General features: G+C 41.8%; 1 protein-coding gene across 3 annotated transcripts in view; it reads right to left on the bottom strand.

Moving 5' to 3' along the window:
• USP32 (ubiquitin specific peptidase 32) overlaps positions 1 to 18,008 on the bottom strand; it is a 62,457-nt gene that overhangs the window by 2,536 nt on the left and 41,913 nt on the right. Inside the window, exons 13-33 of one of the 3 annotated variants that reach the window (XM_033078100.1) lie at positions 17,334 to 17,379; positions 15,963 to 16,138; positions 15,161 to 15,301; positions 13,356 to 13,515; positions 11,068 to 11,222; positions 10,764 to 10,845; positions 10,205 to 10,279; positions 9,588 to 9,726; positions 9,221 to 9,326; positions 8,656 to 8,829; positions 8,031 to 8,205; positions 7,286 to 7,437; positions 6,590 to 6,701; positions 5,402 to 5,613; positions 4,905 to 5,089; positions 4,484 to 4,570; positions 3,509 to 3,629; positions 2,657 to 2,848; positions 1,909 to 2,200; positions 1,084 to 1,487; positions 715 to 807 (exon numbers count right to left, since the gene is read on the bottom strand). In XM_033078100.1, the coding sequence (XP_032933991.1) occupies positions 715 to 807; positions 1,084 to 1,487; positions 1,909 to 2,200; positions 2,657 to 2,848; positions 3,509 to 3,629; positions 4,484 to 4,570; positions 4,905 to 5,089; positions 5,402 to 5,613; positions 6,590 to 6,701; positions 7,286 to 7,437; positions 8,031 to 8,205; positions 8,656 to 8,829; positions 9,221 to 9,326; positions 9,588 to 9,726; positions 10,205 to 10,279; positions 10,764 to 10,845; positions 11,068 to 11,222; positions 13,356 to 13,515; positions 15,161 to 15,301; positions 15,963 to 16,138; positions 17,334 to 17,379 (3,279 nt within the window). Of the gene's footprint in view, positions 1 to 714; positions 808 to 1,083; positions 1,488 to 1,908; positions 2,201 to 2,656; positions 2,849 to 3,508; positions 3,630 to 4,483; positions 4,571 to 4,904; positions 5,090 to 5,401; positions 5,614 to 6,589; positions 6,702 to 7,285; positions 7,438 to 8,030; positions 8,206 to 8,655; positions 8,830 to 9,220; positions 9,327 to 9,587; positions 9,727 to 10,204; positions 10,280 to 10,763; positions 10,846 to 11,067; positions 11,223 to 13,355; positions 13,516 to 15,160; positions 15,302 to 15,962; positions 16,139 to 17,186; positions 17,380 to 18,008 lie in introns of all 3 variants that reach the window. The other 2 variants (XM_033078099.1, XM_042779900.1) reach the window with 2 other exon arrangements.

Raw genomic sequence — 18,008 nt, forward strand, 5'->3', positions numbered from 1 at the left:
GCACAGCAACAACAGAGAGTGCACACACCCCAAAAAGTGTGCACAACAAAAACACAGAGTGCACACACCCCAAAAAGTGTGCACAACAGAAAGTGCACACACCCCAAAAGGTGGGGCATACACTGCTCCAAAAAGTGGGGCACACACCGCCCCAAAATGTCTATTTTTAACTGGCTGCAACACAAGGAAAGCCATTTTCTGTCTCCCCTCTTTGTTACCTCACTCCATTAATTACTTGGGAACTCTGACAATTTTCTACTGATGAATCCAAATACTTAGAAGTGTCAGAGCTGAGTTATTCATCAATTGAATGCAAACTGCTGCCATCATGGAAATGTATTCCTGGCTTTCCATTCTTAGGCATTTTTCCATCTTTGTATGAAGGAAGCATCTTCCCTTAACTGTGGGAGCAGCTGATGAACAGATGTTACCTTGGGAAAAACCTCACGTACAATTTCAGTTCATAATTTTAATATTTATCAGGTGCAGCTTTGGAGAGGGTCCTGATTTCAAAGAGTAGCTCTCCACAAATGTTTGATTTAGTGGAAGACATCCCTGCCCGTGGCAGAGGGGTGGAATGGGATGAACCATTCTGTGATTCTAAACTTCAGCTAGAATTTCCCATTCTTTCTTTAGCTCTGGGTAACTAAGGCAAAAATTATTTGAAATAATTAGAATAATGATGTGAAATAATGAGGAAAATAAATGCTTTACCTTGCAGCTGCTGTCATTGTAGCAGTACCACTTGTTGTTCGGGTTTTTGGCATAAGTGACGTAATGACCCCCTCCCATAATTCCTGAATGGCACTGAGGAAAACGAAGAAGAAAAACAATCCTGGATCAAACATCCAACAAAGATCCCCAAGTTCATTATCTGTGAGTGAGCCACCATGACAATCTACACAGCTGGAGCTGACTAACTCTACACACACAAGGAGAACAAATTAGCAGAGACTTAACTCATCCCCAGCTTTACAGCGAATTTATCGTGCTGACATCCCCGAGCTGGCACAAACCCAACAAAGCCCTGTGGTGAAAGCAGTGTCCCAGTGAGGCACTTTGGGCAGAGGAGCAGCCACCTACCGAGATTGCATATAGGTTGTAGATGGGGTTGACCCAGACGTCGTCTCTTTGGTCGTCGGCGGTGTCGTCCTCGCTGTGGTTCTCGCCCTGCCCGTTGCTGAGCGAGCTCTGCTCCCACAGGTACCCGTTGGCCAGAGCCCCCTCTCCGTCCTGCCCGGGGTACAGCTCGCTCTGGCTGCCCCCCAGAGCCTGCCCTTTAGTCAGAGCATCCCCCTGCTCGTGCTCAGCACCGTTCTCCCTGTTTGCAGCCAGGTTTTCCTTGCTGCTGGACAGTTTGTTTTTCCCCAGCTGGGGCAGCCGCAGGCGCCCTTTGCCTCTCCCCAAAGTCCTTGGGCTGCTGTTGGGGCTGCTGTTCTTACTTGAAGGGCAGCTGGTTCCACTTTTCCTCCCCAAGGATGGAGATGCTAGGATAGAAAGCACAGAGATCACTAAGATGACTACAAACACAGTCTAGATTTCTTTTTAAAGTGATTTTTTGAATAACCAAACATCAAACCCCACTGTTTCACTGCAGCTCGTAATATAGAGAAATAAAACTCCATCTTTGTGCACACTCATCCATACACCTAAAAACTGAAATTTAATTCTTTTATGCAAGAGCACATCCCTCACTCTAATTCCAGCCCTTACACAAGTACCAGTATCTCTTGTCACTGAGCAACTCCTTAAAATTTCTTTCATTTTTCATGCTAAAGCTTCCTTAAGAAACATTTCCAAGTGTTGTGCTTTGACAAAAAACCTCTCAAACATTAACATTTTGTACACAATAACATTTTTCCCTCCAAACACCAGCAGTGAGTGGAATTTTCCCCAGTCACCTCCTACCTTTGACATTATTGAGGACAGTAGTGTTTAGGGAGGATGGACTCCTGTTCAGTGTGTCCCCTTCTGCTGCTGTGCCACTGATCTGCACATCTGTTTTCCTGCTGTCCCCTTGGGCAGCCCGTGCTTCAGGAAGGTTCTCAACCTGCAGGGTGAGCTGCTTCCTTTGGAAATGACTTGGATCCCTTTGTACCAAAAAGGCACTTGGGTCAAAATTTTCTCGGGGAAATTTAACAATTTTCTGGGATTTTATCCAGCGGCCGTTAACGAACTGAAATCTTTTCAGGTGAATGATCTAAGGGGAAACAAGGTAGAGAAAATTATTAAAGGGGGGAAATGACATACACATTTGATTCTGTGCTAGTAAAAACAATGCTCTGTGTGACAATTTGGATTTTGGGATTGAGCTGGTAAAGTATGAAGTTAATATTTTCAGGTGGAAAGGTTGCTTCAATTGAGTGATCAATTTTGAATAAGCTATGAAGTGTGAAAAATAAGAACTGCAGGTGTTCCACAACCAGTGTCACCATCTGAGCATGAGCTGTGTCAGAGCACAAACCACCACCATTTCCTGCAAGGCAGCAGCTAAAAACATTCAAAAAGAATTTGAGGTTTGCTTTATTTGTCTGCAAACTCAGTGTCCCACCTGAGAGTGTGAACAAAGCAAATCACTCAGAGCAAGGTGGTGGCAGATTTGTGAACAACACACTGTGGGTTTGCTGCTAAGGAGCAGAGTGACACAAGATCCTACCAAAATAGGGGGAAGTCTCCAAAGATCCAGCTTTTTGGTGGCCAGGCAGTGGGTCTTGCACTTGGAGCAGTAGTACATCTCATCCTCCCCCAGCTCCTCCTCGCTGGTGAAGGCTCTCAGACAACTGTCCAGGTTGATGGGCTCTGCCTGGGCTCGGCGGCTTTGTTCAACACTTTCATGTTCTTCCACGATCTGAAGGGAGAGAAAACTGTTTCTGACTTGGAAATGGAACACACACTGCTCACAGGAGGGTTCTCCTCACTGTATCACACCAATAACTTCACTGGGTTGTTCAGAATTAAAGATAAAAATGAGATGTGATAAGTTCTGGCAGGAATTTTATTTCAGTTATGAAGAGGCAGATAAAAATAATTCACTGTTCTTATACTTGGGCTCTGCTTATAAATTATCCATAAAGCACAACTTTATAGATAAAACTCACAAATTGGAACAGTTATTTCAGATTAACCCAGCTATAGGTTTACCTTCAGATGTGTTTTTGTTGACTCAGAAAATAGGCTTACTCACATGCATAACTGTTTATAGTTACAGAAAATGTATCAAATTAAGATATTTTGTAATGTATTATGTAATATATTAGTAGCTATCTTGTCTAGCTTAAAAGCAATTCACAACAGACAGCAAATGCCCAGCTGTGGTTCTTTAAAAGTTTCCCTTCCACACCATTAGCCCACATAAGAGGCCTCACATCAATTTATCCAGAACACACTGCCCCACTGCCTTAGGTTTAACAGAAAAAGGACAAAAGCAGCACCAAGTAAATGAGAAGGCTGCACTGGGTGCTGTTCCAGAGGTGCTGGCAGAGAGCAGAGGGTTTGTGTTGGGTTTTACCCGTTCCTGCGAGGTCTGGTAGCGCAGGTGCAGCGCCGTGGGGTCCCAGTCCACAGCAATGCAGGCACTGCCCACGCAGGCCCTGTCCTCTGTGCACTCAATCTTACAGCCACGGCAGAACCTGCAGCACAAAGGTGGGATGGGCTCAGGGAGTGAACAATCATGTCTACATTCATTCATTCTGCTCCTTGTTTTGGATCACCTGCACCCTCCAGGCCTCTCCATCAGTGTGAGTTTTTATGCAGCAATGCTCAGGGTTATTTGTGTTTTTACTGCACAGCTTTAGCAGAGTGAGAAATGCAAGCAGCTGGGTGACTCCAGCATCTGCCTGCACATGATCCAGTGGGAAGTGTCCCTGCCCATGCAGGGAGGTTGGAATGGGATGATCTTTAAAGTCCCTGCCATTCCATTATGATCCAGTGCTGACCAAACTCAGCTACGACCCCAAAAACTCCACTGCTCTGTCTCCCCAGAGCTATTAAACACTTAAAAAATTAGTTTATGGCCTGAACACCTTCCAGTAAGGCTCTGGAATTTTCATTAGCAAGTCTTTGTTTGTCATCCTTCCAGGGTGAATTTCTTATTGCCCATTTTAGATCTTACCCTTCAAATGGCAAGGAACTCACAGGGGTAGATGAATTACATCTAAAAATTTGGGGTTAATCATTGCAAGTCTGTGGATATACAAGGCTGCACACAGACACAGAGTACTGCAAGGGGTTAACAGGATTTGGATAATCTCATTTCTGTCTCCTAATTTAAAGTTTCTGTGGCAGCAGAACTTTCAGCTCTGCAAGTCATAAAAGCTGTGCTGCAGTGTAAGTCTGCCTGGAGAGAGTTCTGGTGAAATTACATTCCAGATTCTTATTGTTTGATATTACCTCTGAAGTCTGAAATGTACCACAGACCCATTACCATAAATTACCTTTCTGCTGGAGTGATTCCCTGCTGTAAATGGAAACAAGGACAATTTACCTGTACCATGGACACCAAGCACAAGAATTTCCATCCTTCTGAACTACCCTGAGGGTGAAGGGGTACTGATACCCCATGCTGTCATCACTGAAACAGAGGAGAAAACAACATCAAACTCTCACTGCAATTACCTCCCTTCACTGGGCTTGTTATGATTACTTAAAGAAAACCCTCAAAATGATAATTTTGGTTACAATTTGCTATTAAAAGCTGCCTTTCCATGGCTTATAAATTTGTCAGATATAAATAATTATCAATCACTGGGTAAGAACGAAGCCAACCTTTAAGTGCAGCTACATTTAACTGTACTAAAAAGGATTTAATTTTAATTACTGCCATTATTATGAGAAATCAAATGAACTCAATTTTAAATCTTGCAAGCAAGTGTAAGGCACTGCAGTGTAACTCAGACCCAACTCACCAGTCCTGGGCATGGTTACTGGCTTCCTGAGGAGGGAGGGGGCTGGCCAGCCTGGAAACCTGGATCCACACAGCATCATAGAGGTCCCTTTTCCGTGTGTGAACTGTGCAGGGAACAATCAGTGGCATTCCAAAGAGACTGGGCCTGTTCTTCTGAGATGAGAGAAAATACAGCTCTGTCCTCATCTGTGGGAAGCAAAAGGAGGAGCAGATGTGAAGGTGCATTGACTCACAGAACAACCACCACCTGCATTGCTGGCCTTGTGACTTATTTCAGGCCTTGGCAATTAAAATTAATTAATGATTGTATTAAAATGACTCTAATTCCAATATTAAATTTTGATCATTGACTTGAAAAGTTTTTATATTTGATGGTGTTATGGTGAGGTTATCTAACATCAAACATAACTAGCAGATGGACATTAAAAAAAAATCTTTGGTTTTTTTTATCATTTCCTCCCAAGTGTGCAGCACAGAGAGCTGCTGTGGGGCACTGACCATTTTCCTGTGCACTGCAATGATGTAGCCTGTGCAGGGGCTGTCACACAGCGAGGGCACGTGGCCGTTGAGGCTCCAGCTGGGCGGGCAGTGCTCGGTCCCGCACGGCACCACCGTGTTGGGCATCCCGTTGGGAATCAGGCTGGGCTTGGCCACGTCCCCGTTCATCAGCACGCTGGGGGCTCCGTTGGCTGATGGCCCCGTGGAGATCTCTGCAGGCAGACAGTTCAATGATCAGTCCTCCCTGAGCTCATCTCAGGGGTTTGATCATTCCCATTCCGTGTGGATATCAAGCTGTCTTGGGTTACAATACAGGATGTGACCAGCAGTATCTATTCTATCACCATCTGTTGAGACCAGGTGGGGCAGTGATCCTTATCTCTGTGGGAGATATTCTACTAATGAGCCAGCCCTTAAAACCAGGTGAGGCAGTGTTCTTTATCTCCATGGGATATCTTCTGTTAACAGGCCACCCATTGAAACCAGGCAGGGCATTGTTCTTTATCTTTTCACAGCCCATCCTTCCTCCAGCCAGTCATTTTCTGCTCATGGCCATTGAGTCCCACTGTGGCACTGATAAAATTACTGCATCCCATTGGGAGTTGCTCCAGCCAGGGGGAAGAGCCCAACATTTCTTATCAAGATAGAAACTGAGATTTTGGGACACCAAGGGAGCCCTTTTTTCCCTGGATTCCAGAGAAAAACCAGACCCTTCTACATCCTCACTGGACCTTTGGAGGAAAACTGCGCCTTGTACAGGAGCACTGCTCCAACTGAGCCACATCTGTCACTGCAGGAGGATGCAGCCACCATGGGATGGGACTGCTGCCAACACCCTGCCTGACGGGTGTCAGGCTGTACTCTGACTGTGTCAGGGTTTGGGGTTTGTTCTTTGTAGTGCTGTATTTCTATTTTAATTTCCCTAGCAAAGAACTGTTATTCCTAATTCCCATATCTTTGCCTGAGAGCCCCTTGATTTCAAAATGATAATAATTTGGAGGGAGGGGGTTTCCATTCTCCATTTCAAAGAGAAGCTCCTGCATTTCTCAGCAGACACCTGTCCTCCCAACCAGGACACAAGCACAACCCGCGCTTGTCCTTTCTTTAAGCCTCACTTAAGATCAGCTTTAGTGCTGAGCTTCTCAACACTGTGCAGAAATAAGCAGAAAAGAGTTTTCTCTGTCTCACCTGTCTGCACAGGGCTGGATGCTGACGTGGGGGAGCCTGGGATGGGGATCTCAAACGCGCACAGGAAGCCGCTCACGGACAGCCGCACCTTCTGGTTGTCCTGGGGGAAGTTCTTCAGGAGAGAGGGAAAGCTGCTCAGACACTTGGACACCTTGAGCTGGGACCAAAAGGTGTTCTGGTCTTCTGCAAACTGCATTTACCAGCTGCTCTCTCCCTCCCACCTGCCTCCTTACACCTTGCCAGAAGAATAAAGGAGCCCAAGTGCTCTGCAGGAGTTCACGTCTCTAAACACACCAAGAGCATCTCACTTCAAGCACTTTTAATCTACAGCACAAAAATCCACCTGGAAATATCCACACACACTGTGAGGCTGCCATTACTCATGGTCCTGATGTCTTGAGAGTCTTGAAACTCATCACAGCACCTTAACTTGAGATTTATTACCTCAAGATGTTTTTTTTTCCTAATAGTATCATTAGCAATCAATTTTGATCTATTTACAGCAAGCCAAATTACTGTTGAAGAATGAAATAAAAGTTCATATAGAGAGATAACTAAGCTGATTTTTTTATCATACTTTTAGTTAAATTATTTCCCAGCTCTTGTAAGCAAACTTTAAACACTAAAAATAATAAAGAAGTAACAAAAACACCCAAAGCATGCTGCAGCAATAATTAATCTTTTTTTCCTTTTTACCTTTATATTGGAGCTGTGCACCTCTGCAAGGAGAATCTGCTCTGGTTTGAGGCCACAGAGTTCACTGAGCTGTTTTTTCAAGCCTGTGTACTTCTCATCCATGTTCAATCTCAGCCCATACCGAACAGGAGTGGTGCCATCTAATTTAATGACTTTAAAGGGGAAAAGAAACACCCTGCTCAGCAACCCAGGCAAGTTGTAATGACAATAATACATTACAGCTCCTCACTTATTGGAAAATATTTTTCCCCAACTTAAATGGATGATTTATTTTATTTTCCCAGTCAATTTTCAAGGACTGCAGGCAATGTCACAATGTCAGAAAATCTCTCGCTGCACAGGCAGGAGAAAATGGTTTCAAAATTTCTTTCATTTTTTTGCCATCTTTCCTTTTGCCTCATTTCCAGCAATCCACAGCTCCTTCAGAGCACAGTTCATGACACATATTGTATTTTTCCCCAGCCCCTGTTTTTATTCTGGGCAGATTTAGGACACTCTCCACAAGAGGGGGAACAGAAGGAAAGTTCTCAAAATCTCCCTTTTAAAAATGTTTTACATTAAATCCTTCAATCAGGACTAAATATGGGCCATCCTTTTCTGTTTCTATACATTTTATCTTGGTTGAACTGTGTTCCAATGAAAACTCTTGCACTCTGTTACATTATTTTTAATAAGTAGTAATAACAAAATGTGATGTTTCCTAGCTGTTCCACCTATACAGATTCTATTTTAGGAATTTACTCACCTGTAATTTCTAGGTGCATGTAGCTGTCCATTGGCAAAGGCAAGGATAAAAAATTAAAAGGGTCAAACCTAACACTTATGTGCCCACAAGTTTTACATTTCACTTGTGACTTCAGCTGCCCATGAAATAAATCTACAACAATGGATCTGTTTCTTCTCAGATGGTTTTCCCAGGCCTGAAATGAAGCAAAAAAAATAGAATACAGAGTTAGAAACTGGAGATTACTTCACTGGTCTCCAAAGTTTCATGGGAGTTAAATTATTTCCACAAAAAAGTTATTTGCTAATTTCTTATTAATAGGAAGTATTTAGTTACACAAGTAAAGCTCTCAACAGAATAATCAAGGCTTGACACCACTTAAAATATTTCTGAGGCATCTTGAAATATTTTGATACTCTCTAATTTTGAGTTGTTCAAAACTGTTGTGAAGTATCATCTTCATAATTTTATTACAACAATTAAAATTAATTTTCAGCTCAAAGGTGAAATTATCTCTGTAAATCACAGCCCTGACAAGATCCAAAGGGTGCTGCAGTCACAAAAGCACTGCCTCACCAACAATTCCTCAGTTTAGGAAAAGAAAAAACACACAAAAATCCCCAAAGGCAAAGATCTGAAGCCCCACCTCTGCTGCTACTTCCCAGTCTGGCCTCCCATCACTGTCCTTCAGTTCCACATATGGCTTATCATGAACTCTGTTCAAATCCTCATGGAGCCCATCCAGAAGAAAAGCCAGGAGCTCCTGTGAGTCTTGCTGCTGAAAGCCATTAAATCTTGGAGCATATTTTGCTATTGTCCACTATAAAAAAAAAAAAAAAAAAAAGCAGAAACTTATTTAACATCATGTAAAAATGTAAAATTAAATCAAAGTATTGTAGATGAGATGTGCTGTCAGAAAACACAAATTCAACTGCCAAGAGCTGAAGGGAGTCCTTTTGCTTTCAGAACAAAAGCTCATTTACAGGTAAATGCATCATTTTTGTACCTGAAAAGGGCTATAAAAGCAAATTCTTCAGACCATGGAACTCCTTTGGCCTTACAACCACGAATTCCACCAGGTCTGATGAACACTGGCTCCTTCTAGGGAAGACTCTGAGTCTCCAAACTGCTACAATACAGGCAACAGCAGGAAAAAATGCAAGAAAGAAAGAAAGAAAGAAATTCTGGGGTGGAAAACAAGGATAACTCACCCTCAGCTTTAAGGGAGCTATGTTCTTCTGGGTGCCACTCCACAGCTCCTGCACCAAATCCCCATAGCACTTGGCCATGTGTCCTTTCATTCCTATGGGATTTGTCCTAGAAATTAATTAAGGAATTAATACCAGATGAGAATTTACCCACAGCCCAAGCCTGGAGATGAAGGAGGAAGCAGAAATCCTTCCTGCTCCCAGAAACAAGAGCCTGTATTTCCATGTCTCTACCAGCTCTGCAGTAGATGCTGTGTTAACACTGAATTTCAATCATTCCTTTACACTGAATTTCAGCCTGCAGAAGCAGACAGCCCTGAATTGATGTTCCAGCACACCCAAAATGTCACTGTTCTCCCCCAGGAATTACCTGTTGAGCTCGTAGAGGTGCCTCCCTGAGATGAAATAACGTGTCAGGGGCTGAGTGTTGCTGACACACTGGATGCTGGAGTTCATGAAACACGTGTTCCCCAGATTGCTCAGGCCTGTAGCACCCTTCTCAGTGGGAACTGAGCAAAAAAAAAAAATCATTTCAGTTGTGCAGATGAGAAAATTCAGAATGTTCTAGCAGCATCTTCTCACAGTAACCAATTTAATTGAAGCTGCTCCCAATTATGACACTACACAGATGCAGCAGATGTTTAAAATATCTTTAATATATCTGCTCTCTCAACTCTGTTTCACAGAAATAAAGGTATTTTGTTGACAGACAGCAGTGCAATCCACACAGAATATTTACAGGTAATTATGGTACTGAGAATTCTAGGTTCATTTGTTAAAATCTTAATTATTCCTTTCTTGAACAAAATCCAAGGTAATAAAAAAATCCCACCCTCCCACATTTCCAGCATTTAACTTAATATAAAGGCCAAGCAAAGCAGCATAAAAGCAATGTTAACAGGACTTGTGTTTAAAAGAATTGTTTCAACATTTCAATTGGTTTCCTGGATTTTTCTCATCATAATCCAGTGACTCTGAAAGACTCACCTTTGTGTCTGTCTATTTTACTGCTGTTGGCTATAAAAGACATCTCTTCTGGCCAGCTCATGTCTTTGTTTCGAACTAGAAAAGGACATGAAAAGGAGCTTTTAAAAACTCTTACTCCAGAGAGCTCACACAGCTGAAGAGGTTTAATTAAAATTCTCTAATATTTGGGATTAGAAATGTGCTTACTTCTAGCTATTATTTTTGCTAGTTTTCATTTCAATGTTTCTAATCATTATTGGAACTCATTCTAACACTGGCATCCCTCCAACCACACCAGGAACATCTTTAGGAAGCAGCCTTGGGATTGCTTTTGCTGGTGAAGAGCAAATTTTTCAGTGCTTAATTGTAATTCTCAATAAAGATCCACCAAGACTGAATAAATCAGTTCATGAGACACCATTGTTATTTTGTATTGTAAACTAACAAAAGATGCAAATGTATTTCAAAATAGGGACAAAATACCTGCAAACTTTCCTAAATTAGCTTTGCCACCAGCTCCCCACAGGTTCCCTCTATAAATCTTTATTTTTAGAGGAATAGTCAATTATACTTTTTATACCTTCTATTACTAAATGCTGCTCATCTTGGATTTTAAGGTATTCCAGTCTGTGATCTTCATCATCCAGCAAAGTGAGATAGTTCTGCAGGAATAAAAAAAACAAAACACATCCTGGAATTAGAGTTCTACATGTACAACACTGAGGATCCCTTCACCTCAAATAGAAACTAAAGCACAAAAAACTCCAAAAAACAAACAGCAACTGTAAAAGATCTTTATGACCATTTTAATTTCTCTGGAAAGGAGTAAAACAGAGAATATACAATTAAAATAATAAAAAAGGAAGGAGAAGGAGCAGTTTTACCTCACTGTTGTAGAGCCAGAGGCGCATGTCCTCCTCCTTGATCCTCAGCCGCTGCGACAGGTACTCGTGGATCTCCTTGATGGTTTGCATGCGGCTGAAGCAGCCAGTGTAAGCCAGCACCCTCTTCAGGGGAGCATTTGGGGAAGGGACATTCCCTGCAGCCAGTGGGAAAAGGGATTTACCCAGAGGTCACATCAGTAATCACACACTGAATTTACTGTCTGAAAAAGAACTATGCACTTGTAGTGGTTGTGTTTATGCAAAGCCAGGTGTTGCTGAGCCTTTGGGACAACAGATTTGCTGCCACAAAGCAGATAAAATATCTCCCTTCTTAGCAAAACCTGTGGGGAAATTGCTTCTCTGAGATTCTCATAGGAAATTAAGAAATTCAATGGAGTTTTACAAGTTTGCACATTTTTTTTGTCTCTTGAAGACCCAGTATGAGAGGCAAAGGGAATTTTCAAAATAAAGGACTTCAAAATCTCATCATTATTTCCTTTTTGAGAGAATGTTGTAAGTAAAATATAAGGTTAAAAAACCCAGTTTGACTATTTTTGGGAGTAGCATGACTTTGCTGCAGCTCTTCTGTGGGGATGAATGTTGATCTGTGCACATGAAATCAGCTCACAATGAAATACTCTTAATAACTAAATAACCTAATAACAAAACTTCCTAAAAACTAAATTCCTCAAAACATTCTGTGCAGACACCTGGGATTTCCACCAAAATTTCTCAACAAGCTCACACTTGCAATAACAAATTAATTGGTCAAGATTGTTGCTCTTCCTAATGGGATCTCATCTTTAAATAAAAATTTGCACAAGAGATGAGACCAACTTTAAAGAGTTTTTTTTTTTTTTTTTAAAGCTTTTTTGGTTTAAAATTCAGAAGTTCCCCACTCCTTACAAGCATGAAAAGCTTTTATTATCCAGCCAAACCCAAACTGGGCATCTGCAATTCTAAGAAGTAACACAATTCTATTTTCACTGTTAAAAGATTAAAATAAAATAAACAGTACAACATGAAAAGGTGCAGTATCACATTATCACATGCAATTTGACAAGAGAGTAAATGATACCTTATAAATCAGCAAAGCATCAGTCTGGCTTCAATGTACCAAGCAAATGATTCAGTTTTTTTAAAAGAAAACAACATTTTCTGAGATTAGGGATCAGAGGATTAGTTGTAAGATTACAGCAAGAAAGCAAATCTGAGAACTTCACAAGATTAATAACAGATTGGACAATCAAATTAGTGCAGTGCAAAGTAATTCCAAATCAAGATGAAATTTGGCACATGAGAAGATTCTCTTCATTGGAATTTGGGCATTTTAGGGTGTCCAACCAAAGCAGTTTCACTGGATTAGGTCAGGCAGGAAAGCTGAATTTGGGCAGAGGCAGTTTGTGCAGCACAGCTCGATGGCTCTGACCACACAGGGCTGAGATCCCACCAGAGCAGTGAAAAACTGAGCATCTGCATCAGGGTTTACCCCCATTCTGCCACTGAAGGATGGGATTCTCAGCAGTCAGGTGAGTTTTGGATGTGGTGCTGTGGATGTAAATGTGTGACCAAATCTGAACATCAAGGATTCCTTCCCAGCCTCAAACTGGGAACCAGAGACAAATCCTGCAACAGCTCAGCTGAAATGTGAAGCCACAACCTAAAGATTACTCTTGTACAATCTTTTGGTGAGTATTACCACAATTATGACAAATAGATTTTAGCTGGGTGTTTATACTTTGTATTTAATTGTCTTTTTGAACTACATCAAATAATGGTTTTCATATTCCATTCATTTCATCGCTCTCTAAAGAGCATTAAATAATTTTGGGCATCAAAGCCCAGTTGCCCAAGTAACTTAGAAGCAGTTGGCTGAGCATTAATTGAATTTATTGTGCCACTGCACTATCAGGGAGGCACAGAGGCACCTATTCCATGGCTGCAGGAACCACTCCCAGAACGGGAATGCCCAGCTCTGGTCTTTGGATCAGTTCAGCTCCTGCAGTGCTCACTTCTCACTCCATTACAGTGGCAATCAACTCATTTCTCTGCAAATGCTCCCTGCTGCCTGTTCCCTTGAGGAGAGGGCAGGGAAAGGCCTGGAAGTGCTCCCTGCTGCCTCTTCCTTGGAGGAGAGAGCAGGAGGAAAGCCCTGGATGCTGCCAAGCGCCGACTGTGCCGCAGGGCGATCGAGCTGCAGCACAAGCACAGCACAGGAAGCTCCCCCAGCCTGGGCTGGCCTGGAAACTGCACAGGGGGTGGTGGTTCTTGCTGCATTCTTAAGTTACCTCTGGGCAAATGCTGAGGGAACATTCTGAGGCTCATCATACCCATATTGACCCAGACGTTGGACTGCTGGGTGCGCGTGGCCGGCTGCTGCCGCAGGAACAGCAGGTACCGAGGGAACAGCTCCAGCTCGGCCACGTTGGTCTTGCTGTTCTTGATCACCTGCAAAACAGGTTTGGGACATTTCAGAGAGTCACTTTGCAAGTGTGGAGGGAACAGCAATAGCAACAGGAGTGATTAAATCATTAGAAAGTGATTAAATAATTTAAAAACTGAACTCTTTTATGAGGAGACAAAAAATCCGAACTTCTCGTGGGGTTTTAGGCAAATATCCCCAGGAATGACAATTTCCTGATTCCTAAGCACTTTTTGCAGCTTATTAGCAGGAGGTTGTCAAAAGCAAACAACTTATTTAGTGCAGCATCACACTCTGCACCACAGCATGGAAAGAATATTTTTATAATTCCTGCAATATATGTGAATCCACAATGAACCTCATTAATTCCACTCAGTCTGTAATACTTCCACATAAAAGTTTCACAGCTGTTGAAAGAACTGACAAATGCAGGATAAGACATTTGGTTTGAACTTTGTGAACCACAAGATTGACTTAAAACCTTCACAATGTACAAACAGGCTGCAACCTACTTTAGCTGCATTTTGCTGTGTTGACAGAAAAAGCTAAAATTACCCCATATTTTGCAGCTTTCCAGTCACCATTTCTACAAAGATTTTGCCACCTAGATCTGCCCAAATATACCCCCAGAAATGGAAGGAATGTTCAGTGTTTTTGTGACCATGTGAAGCAGAAGAAAACAGCTCAAGCTGTGACAAGGAACGTACCACACCAACGTGCCACAGAATTCAACTTCAGCTACAACAACAACAATGGTGTGACATTTTCTGAGGGGGAAAAAAGCACATTACTTTGTGTATAAAGTGATGTGGCCTTTTCTGGATCATGAAAGGTGTTTGTTTCCATGGAGAAAGTGTGGGAGGAGGTAAGAAGCCAGTGATTTTTCCCTGTAAAATAATTGTATGCACTAGAGCCAACAGACCAAATTGTCAAAAATCATAGAGATAATCCTCTCCCATCTGTGACAATGAATGTTTGTGACACCAACCACCAAAAATCCACTGCTACCAGCACAAAAATCCCCTCATATAATTTTTTAAGTGCATCTGCTGCAAGGGACTACCTGACACAGCACAAACCAACCACTCTGTGGAACAAATACACTCAAGAGAAATTGAGGAAAAAGTTCCCAATGTTTCCAAGAGAGCAGAATCCTGCAGCTCCCAGGTGCTCCTGAGCAGCCACTCTGAAGAGTCTTGGTTTGTTCTCTTTTCTGGACTCACCTTTTGAGCTCTTCCCCAAACTCTGCAGGTTGTGTTTGTGTGATGCTGAGCCTGAAGGAGCAATGGTTGCCTTCCCCCCATTTCATGAAATTGTCAGAGAGAAGGAACAGATTCTCAGAGTTGCAGGAGTCCTCACTTTTCATTTTACAGTTTTTTAACTGTATCTCACCTCTTAAAGATGAGAGTTTTGCTGACAAGCCTTTAAAACTGAGCTCAGGTTTACTTTGGTGTGCTTCAGCAAACCCCAGCAGCTGAGCAGCACTTCTGCCCTGCTGCAAGAACCCCTGGCAGAGTGCTGCAAACCTCAGCTCAACAGCCACAAATTCCCACCTGGAGGCTGTTCTTTCCCAGTTTGCTGCTCAGGATGAAGCAGGAGGTGGCTGGAAGAGGTTCCCTCGTGTTCCTGGATTAATTTGGTTGTTAAAAAGAGTCTAAAATCACAACTCACCGGCCTGGGCAAGGACAGGTTTGCTCCATACCAGTGGTAAAGTGCTCTCCAAACTGGTTCTGGCACCATGACATAGTCCTTGCCTTCCACCAGCTGGGGAGATCTCTTTAACCTTCCACCCTCCATGGTTAATGATGCAGCCTTGAAAAATAATAATAATAAAAAAAAGGGTTTTGTCACATCTCAAGTGGAGAAATTAGTACATGGCCACAATGATTTCAGTGCATGAACACACAACACTCTTTAATTATTAAAAGACTTCTAAGTAACAATTAGCAGCTGCTTTTCACACTGAGATGGTAGTTAAATGTAACAGTAATTCATGTTCAAATCTCATTATTTACAGTTTCTCTAAAAGCTTGTGCAGTACAAAATTCATGTTTTGCTCTTGTGTCACCTGCTCCAACATCTCAGAAGAGAAAAATCCCATCCCTGCTCAGCACTGATGCTGCTGGTCTGTGTTTCATGTATCAGTTGTGTTTTACTGAATTGTTATGCAACAGCAGCAAATTCAGATTTAGATGGAAATGCTGAAGTGTTTGACTGTCAAAGTATTTTACATTCAATGCTGCAAGCTGTCTTTTCATAAATACCTTTTCAATTCTTTTCTCACAAAACACAAGAGCAGCCTTAGAAGCAGAACACAATTTTTCCCTCTTAAAATAAGAGTAAGAAACCGAAATTTTGCTGTTTGACAGAGCAGCATTAATTCAGAATTAAGCTGAAATAAACCACCATTAAAAAAGCTGTGATAAAAGATAAAATTTGCTTTTCCTCTGTTGCCATGCCTTGGCTGCTTTACCTTCACTGGCTCCTGGGTCACCAGGGGCTGGTTATCAATAGCTCCTGGTTTCTGGGGGTTCAGCTGCAGCAGAGCATTCCCATTGGATGCCAGGAAACACTGGTTGTTATTGTCTGAAGTGTTGTGCTGCCTTGCAAAGCTCACCTCAGAGCCTGGGGTGCCAGGGTACAGAGTATCTGAGCACAGAGCAAGAGAAAAAGCAGAAAGAATTCAGTTCCTGATCCCATAAAGCACAAAGGAATGAGTTACACTCCTGTATCCTGCTTTAAAAAATATTAAATTTGCTGTCCTTCATCCTGCAGTGCAACATGCAACCCCTTCCACCTCCAGAGGGATAAATCTGTTATCAGAAAGGGATTTATGACTTTATATTATATTTTATGTATTTTAGATCATGATTACACAAACACAGCTCTGAAAGAGCTTTGTATGAGCAATTGTGGTGAGCATTTAGTTGTCATCTGGATGTTTGAATATAAACTCCTTAAAAATTCATATACAGAACTGGAGATGTACCCAATAATGTCTTGTTTTATTTTTCCTTGAAAAGGCAAATGGTTTTATTCTTCTAGAAGCTGCTTTGGTCATGCAGAACTAAATGGAAATTTCAATAAAAATAAAAAGAAAGAACCTTTGTCTCTGCTCTTTGCTTCCCCCAAGCTCCATACCCAAAAAAATAACAGTCATTTACCTAATTTCAACTGAAGTTGTGATTTTAAAATCAGATGTTCCCTTCATCTGCCTTACAAGAAATAAAATCTCCAATTCTGACAAGAACTCATTGAAAATCAGGACTAAAATCTCTTCTTTCACAAAGATGGCTCTAAAGACCTGCACAAACTCATTCAAATTTAAATCCCATGCCTATAAAACTACAACTGTGCTTTTCCTCCTGGCTTTTTGCTTTTTCTTCCCTCTTTTTACCATCATTGCATGGCAGAGTACAGGATCAACCAGCTTAAAACAACTTCATGTGAAAGTGGTGGGGGAGAATCCACTCAGAAAATAAACAATAATTCTGGAAATGAATCCTAGCACAACAGATGAATTGCTGTTAACCCAGATTTTGTGTTAAGCCACTATGGAATAAAAAATCCTAAAAAAAAAATCCTAAAAATCCTGCAATCCAAGGTGTGTTATCTCTGTGGCTGGAGGGGTCCATGCAGTGTGCAGTTTTCCCAAAAGCTGTTCTATATTAAACCTCCAAGGAAATAAGATGCTTACTGCTGCTGGTGGACTCTGAGGCTTCTGAGGCAGTGGAAATATTATCTGAAAACTTTTCTTCTGGTGCACTGAAGTCATTAAGACCTCCCATTTTGTCTTCTCCCTGTTCTGGGGTATTGGCTGCAGCAGCTACCAGGGGATTCTTACCTCCACTCAAGACAGATGAAGGCTCTATCACAACTGGGTTTGCATCCTAGAGTTGGGAAGAAATAAAAAAGTTAATTATGAGCCAATATCAAAGCCATGTCAGTCAAAGCAGCCACCAAAAATTCACAGTTCTGTAATTACATCACAAGATTTCCTGAAGGAAAAATGCTTTCTGCATTAAAAAAAAAAAAAAAAAAAAAAACAGCAGAAATAAATTCCCCACAGAGTCAGAATTCCAAAGTTCTGTTCCCTAGATACATAAAAATATACCTGTTTTTAAACAGCAGTAAATAAAATAGATTTATTTACAGCTGTAAATAAATTACAGGCTGTAAATATTTGAAGACTCGAAGTTTGCATGGTTAAATGAAAACAGCAAGCACAACAACAAAAACCACATTTTCTCCTCAAACCTGCAGCATTTTCACAGAAATTCTGGTGGTTTTTTTATTTTTGCTGGAGAATGCAGTGAGTAGTGGCCTTGTGCCATTATGCAAAGGATTAGGGATGAAATCCTGTGCACATCTGAGCACTCACACCAGGCTAAGGATCAAATTACCTGGCATTTCTGGCATTTCAACCCTCATTTGGCCAATTCACTGTGCACCAAGAATAATGGGCATTACAGGGTTAGTTAATGCAAACACTGCACTTTTCTGAGTCCTTCCAGCTATT

This window comes from Catharus ustulatus, chromosome 22 (assembly GCF_009819885.2).
Source record: "Catharus ustulatus isolate bCatUst1 chromosome 22, bCatUst1.pri.v2, whole genome shotgun sequence".
Classification (NCBI taxonomy): Eukaryota; Metazoa; Chordata; class Aves; order Passeriformes; family Turdidae; genus Catharus; species Catharus ustulatus.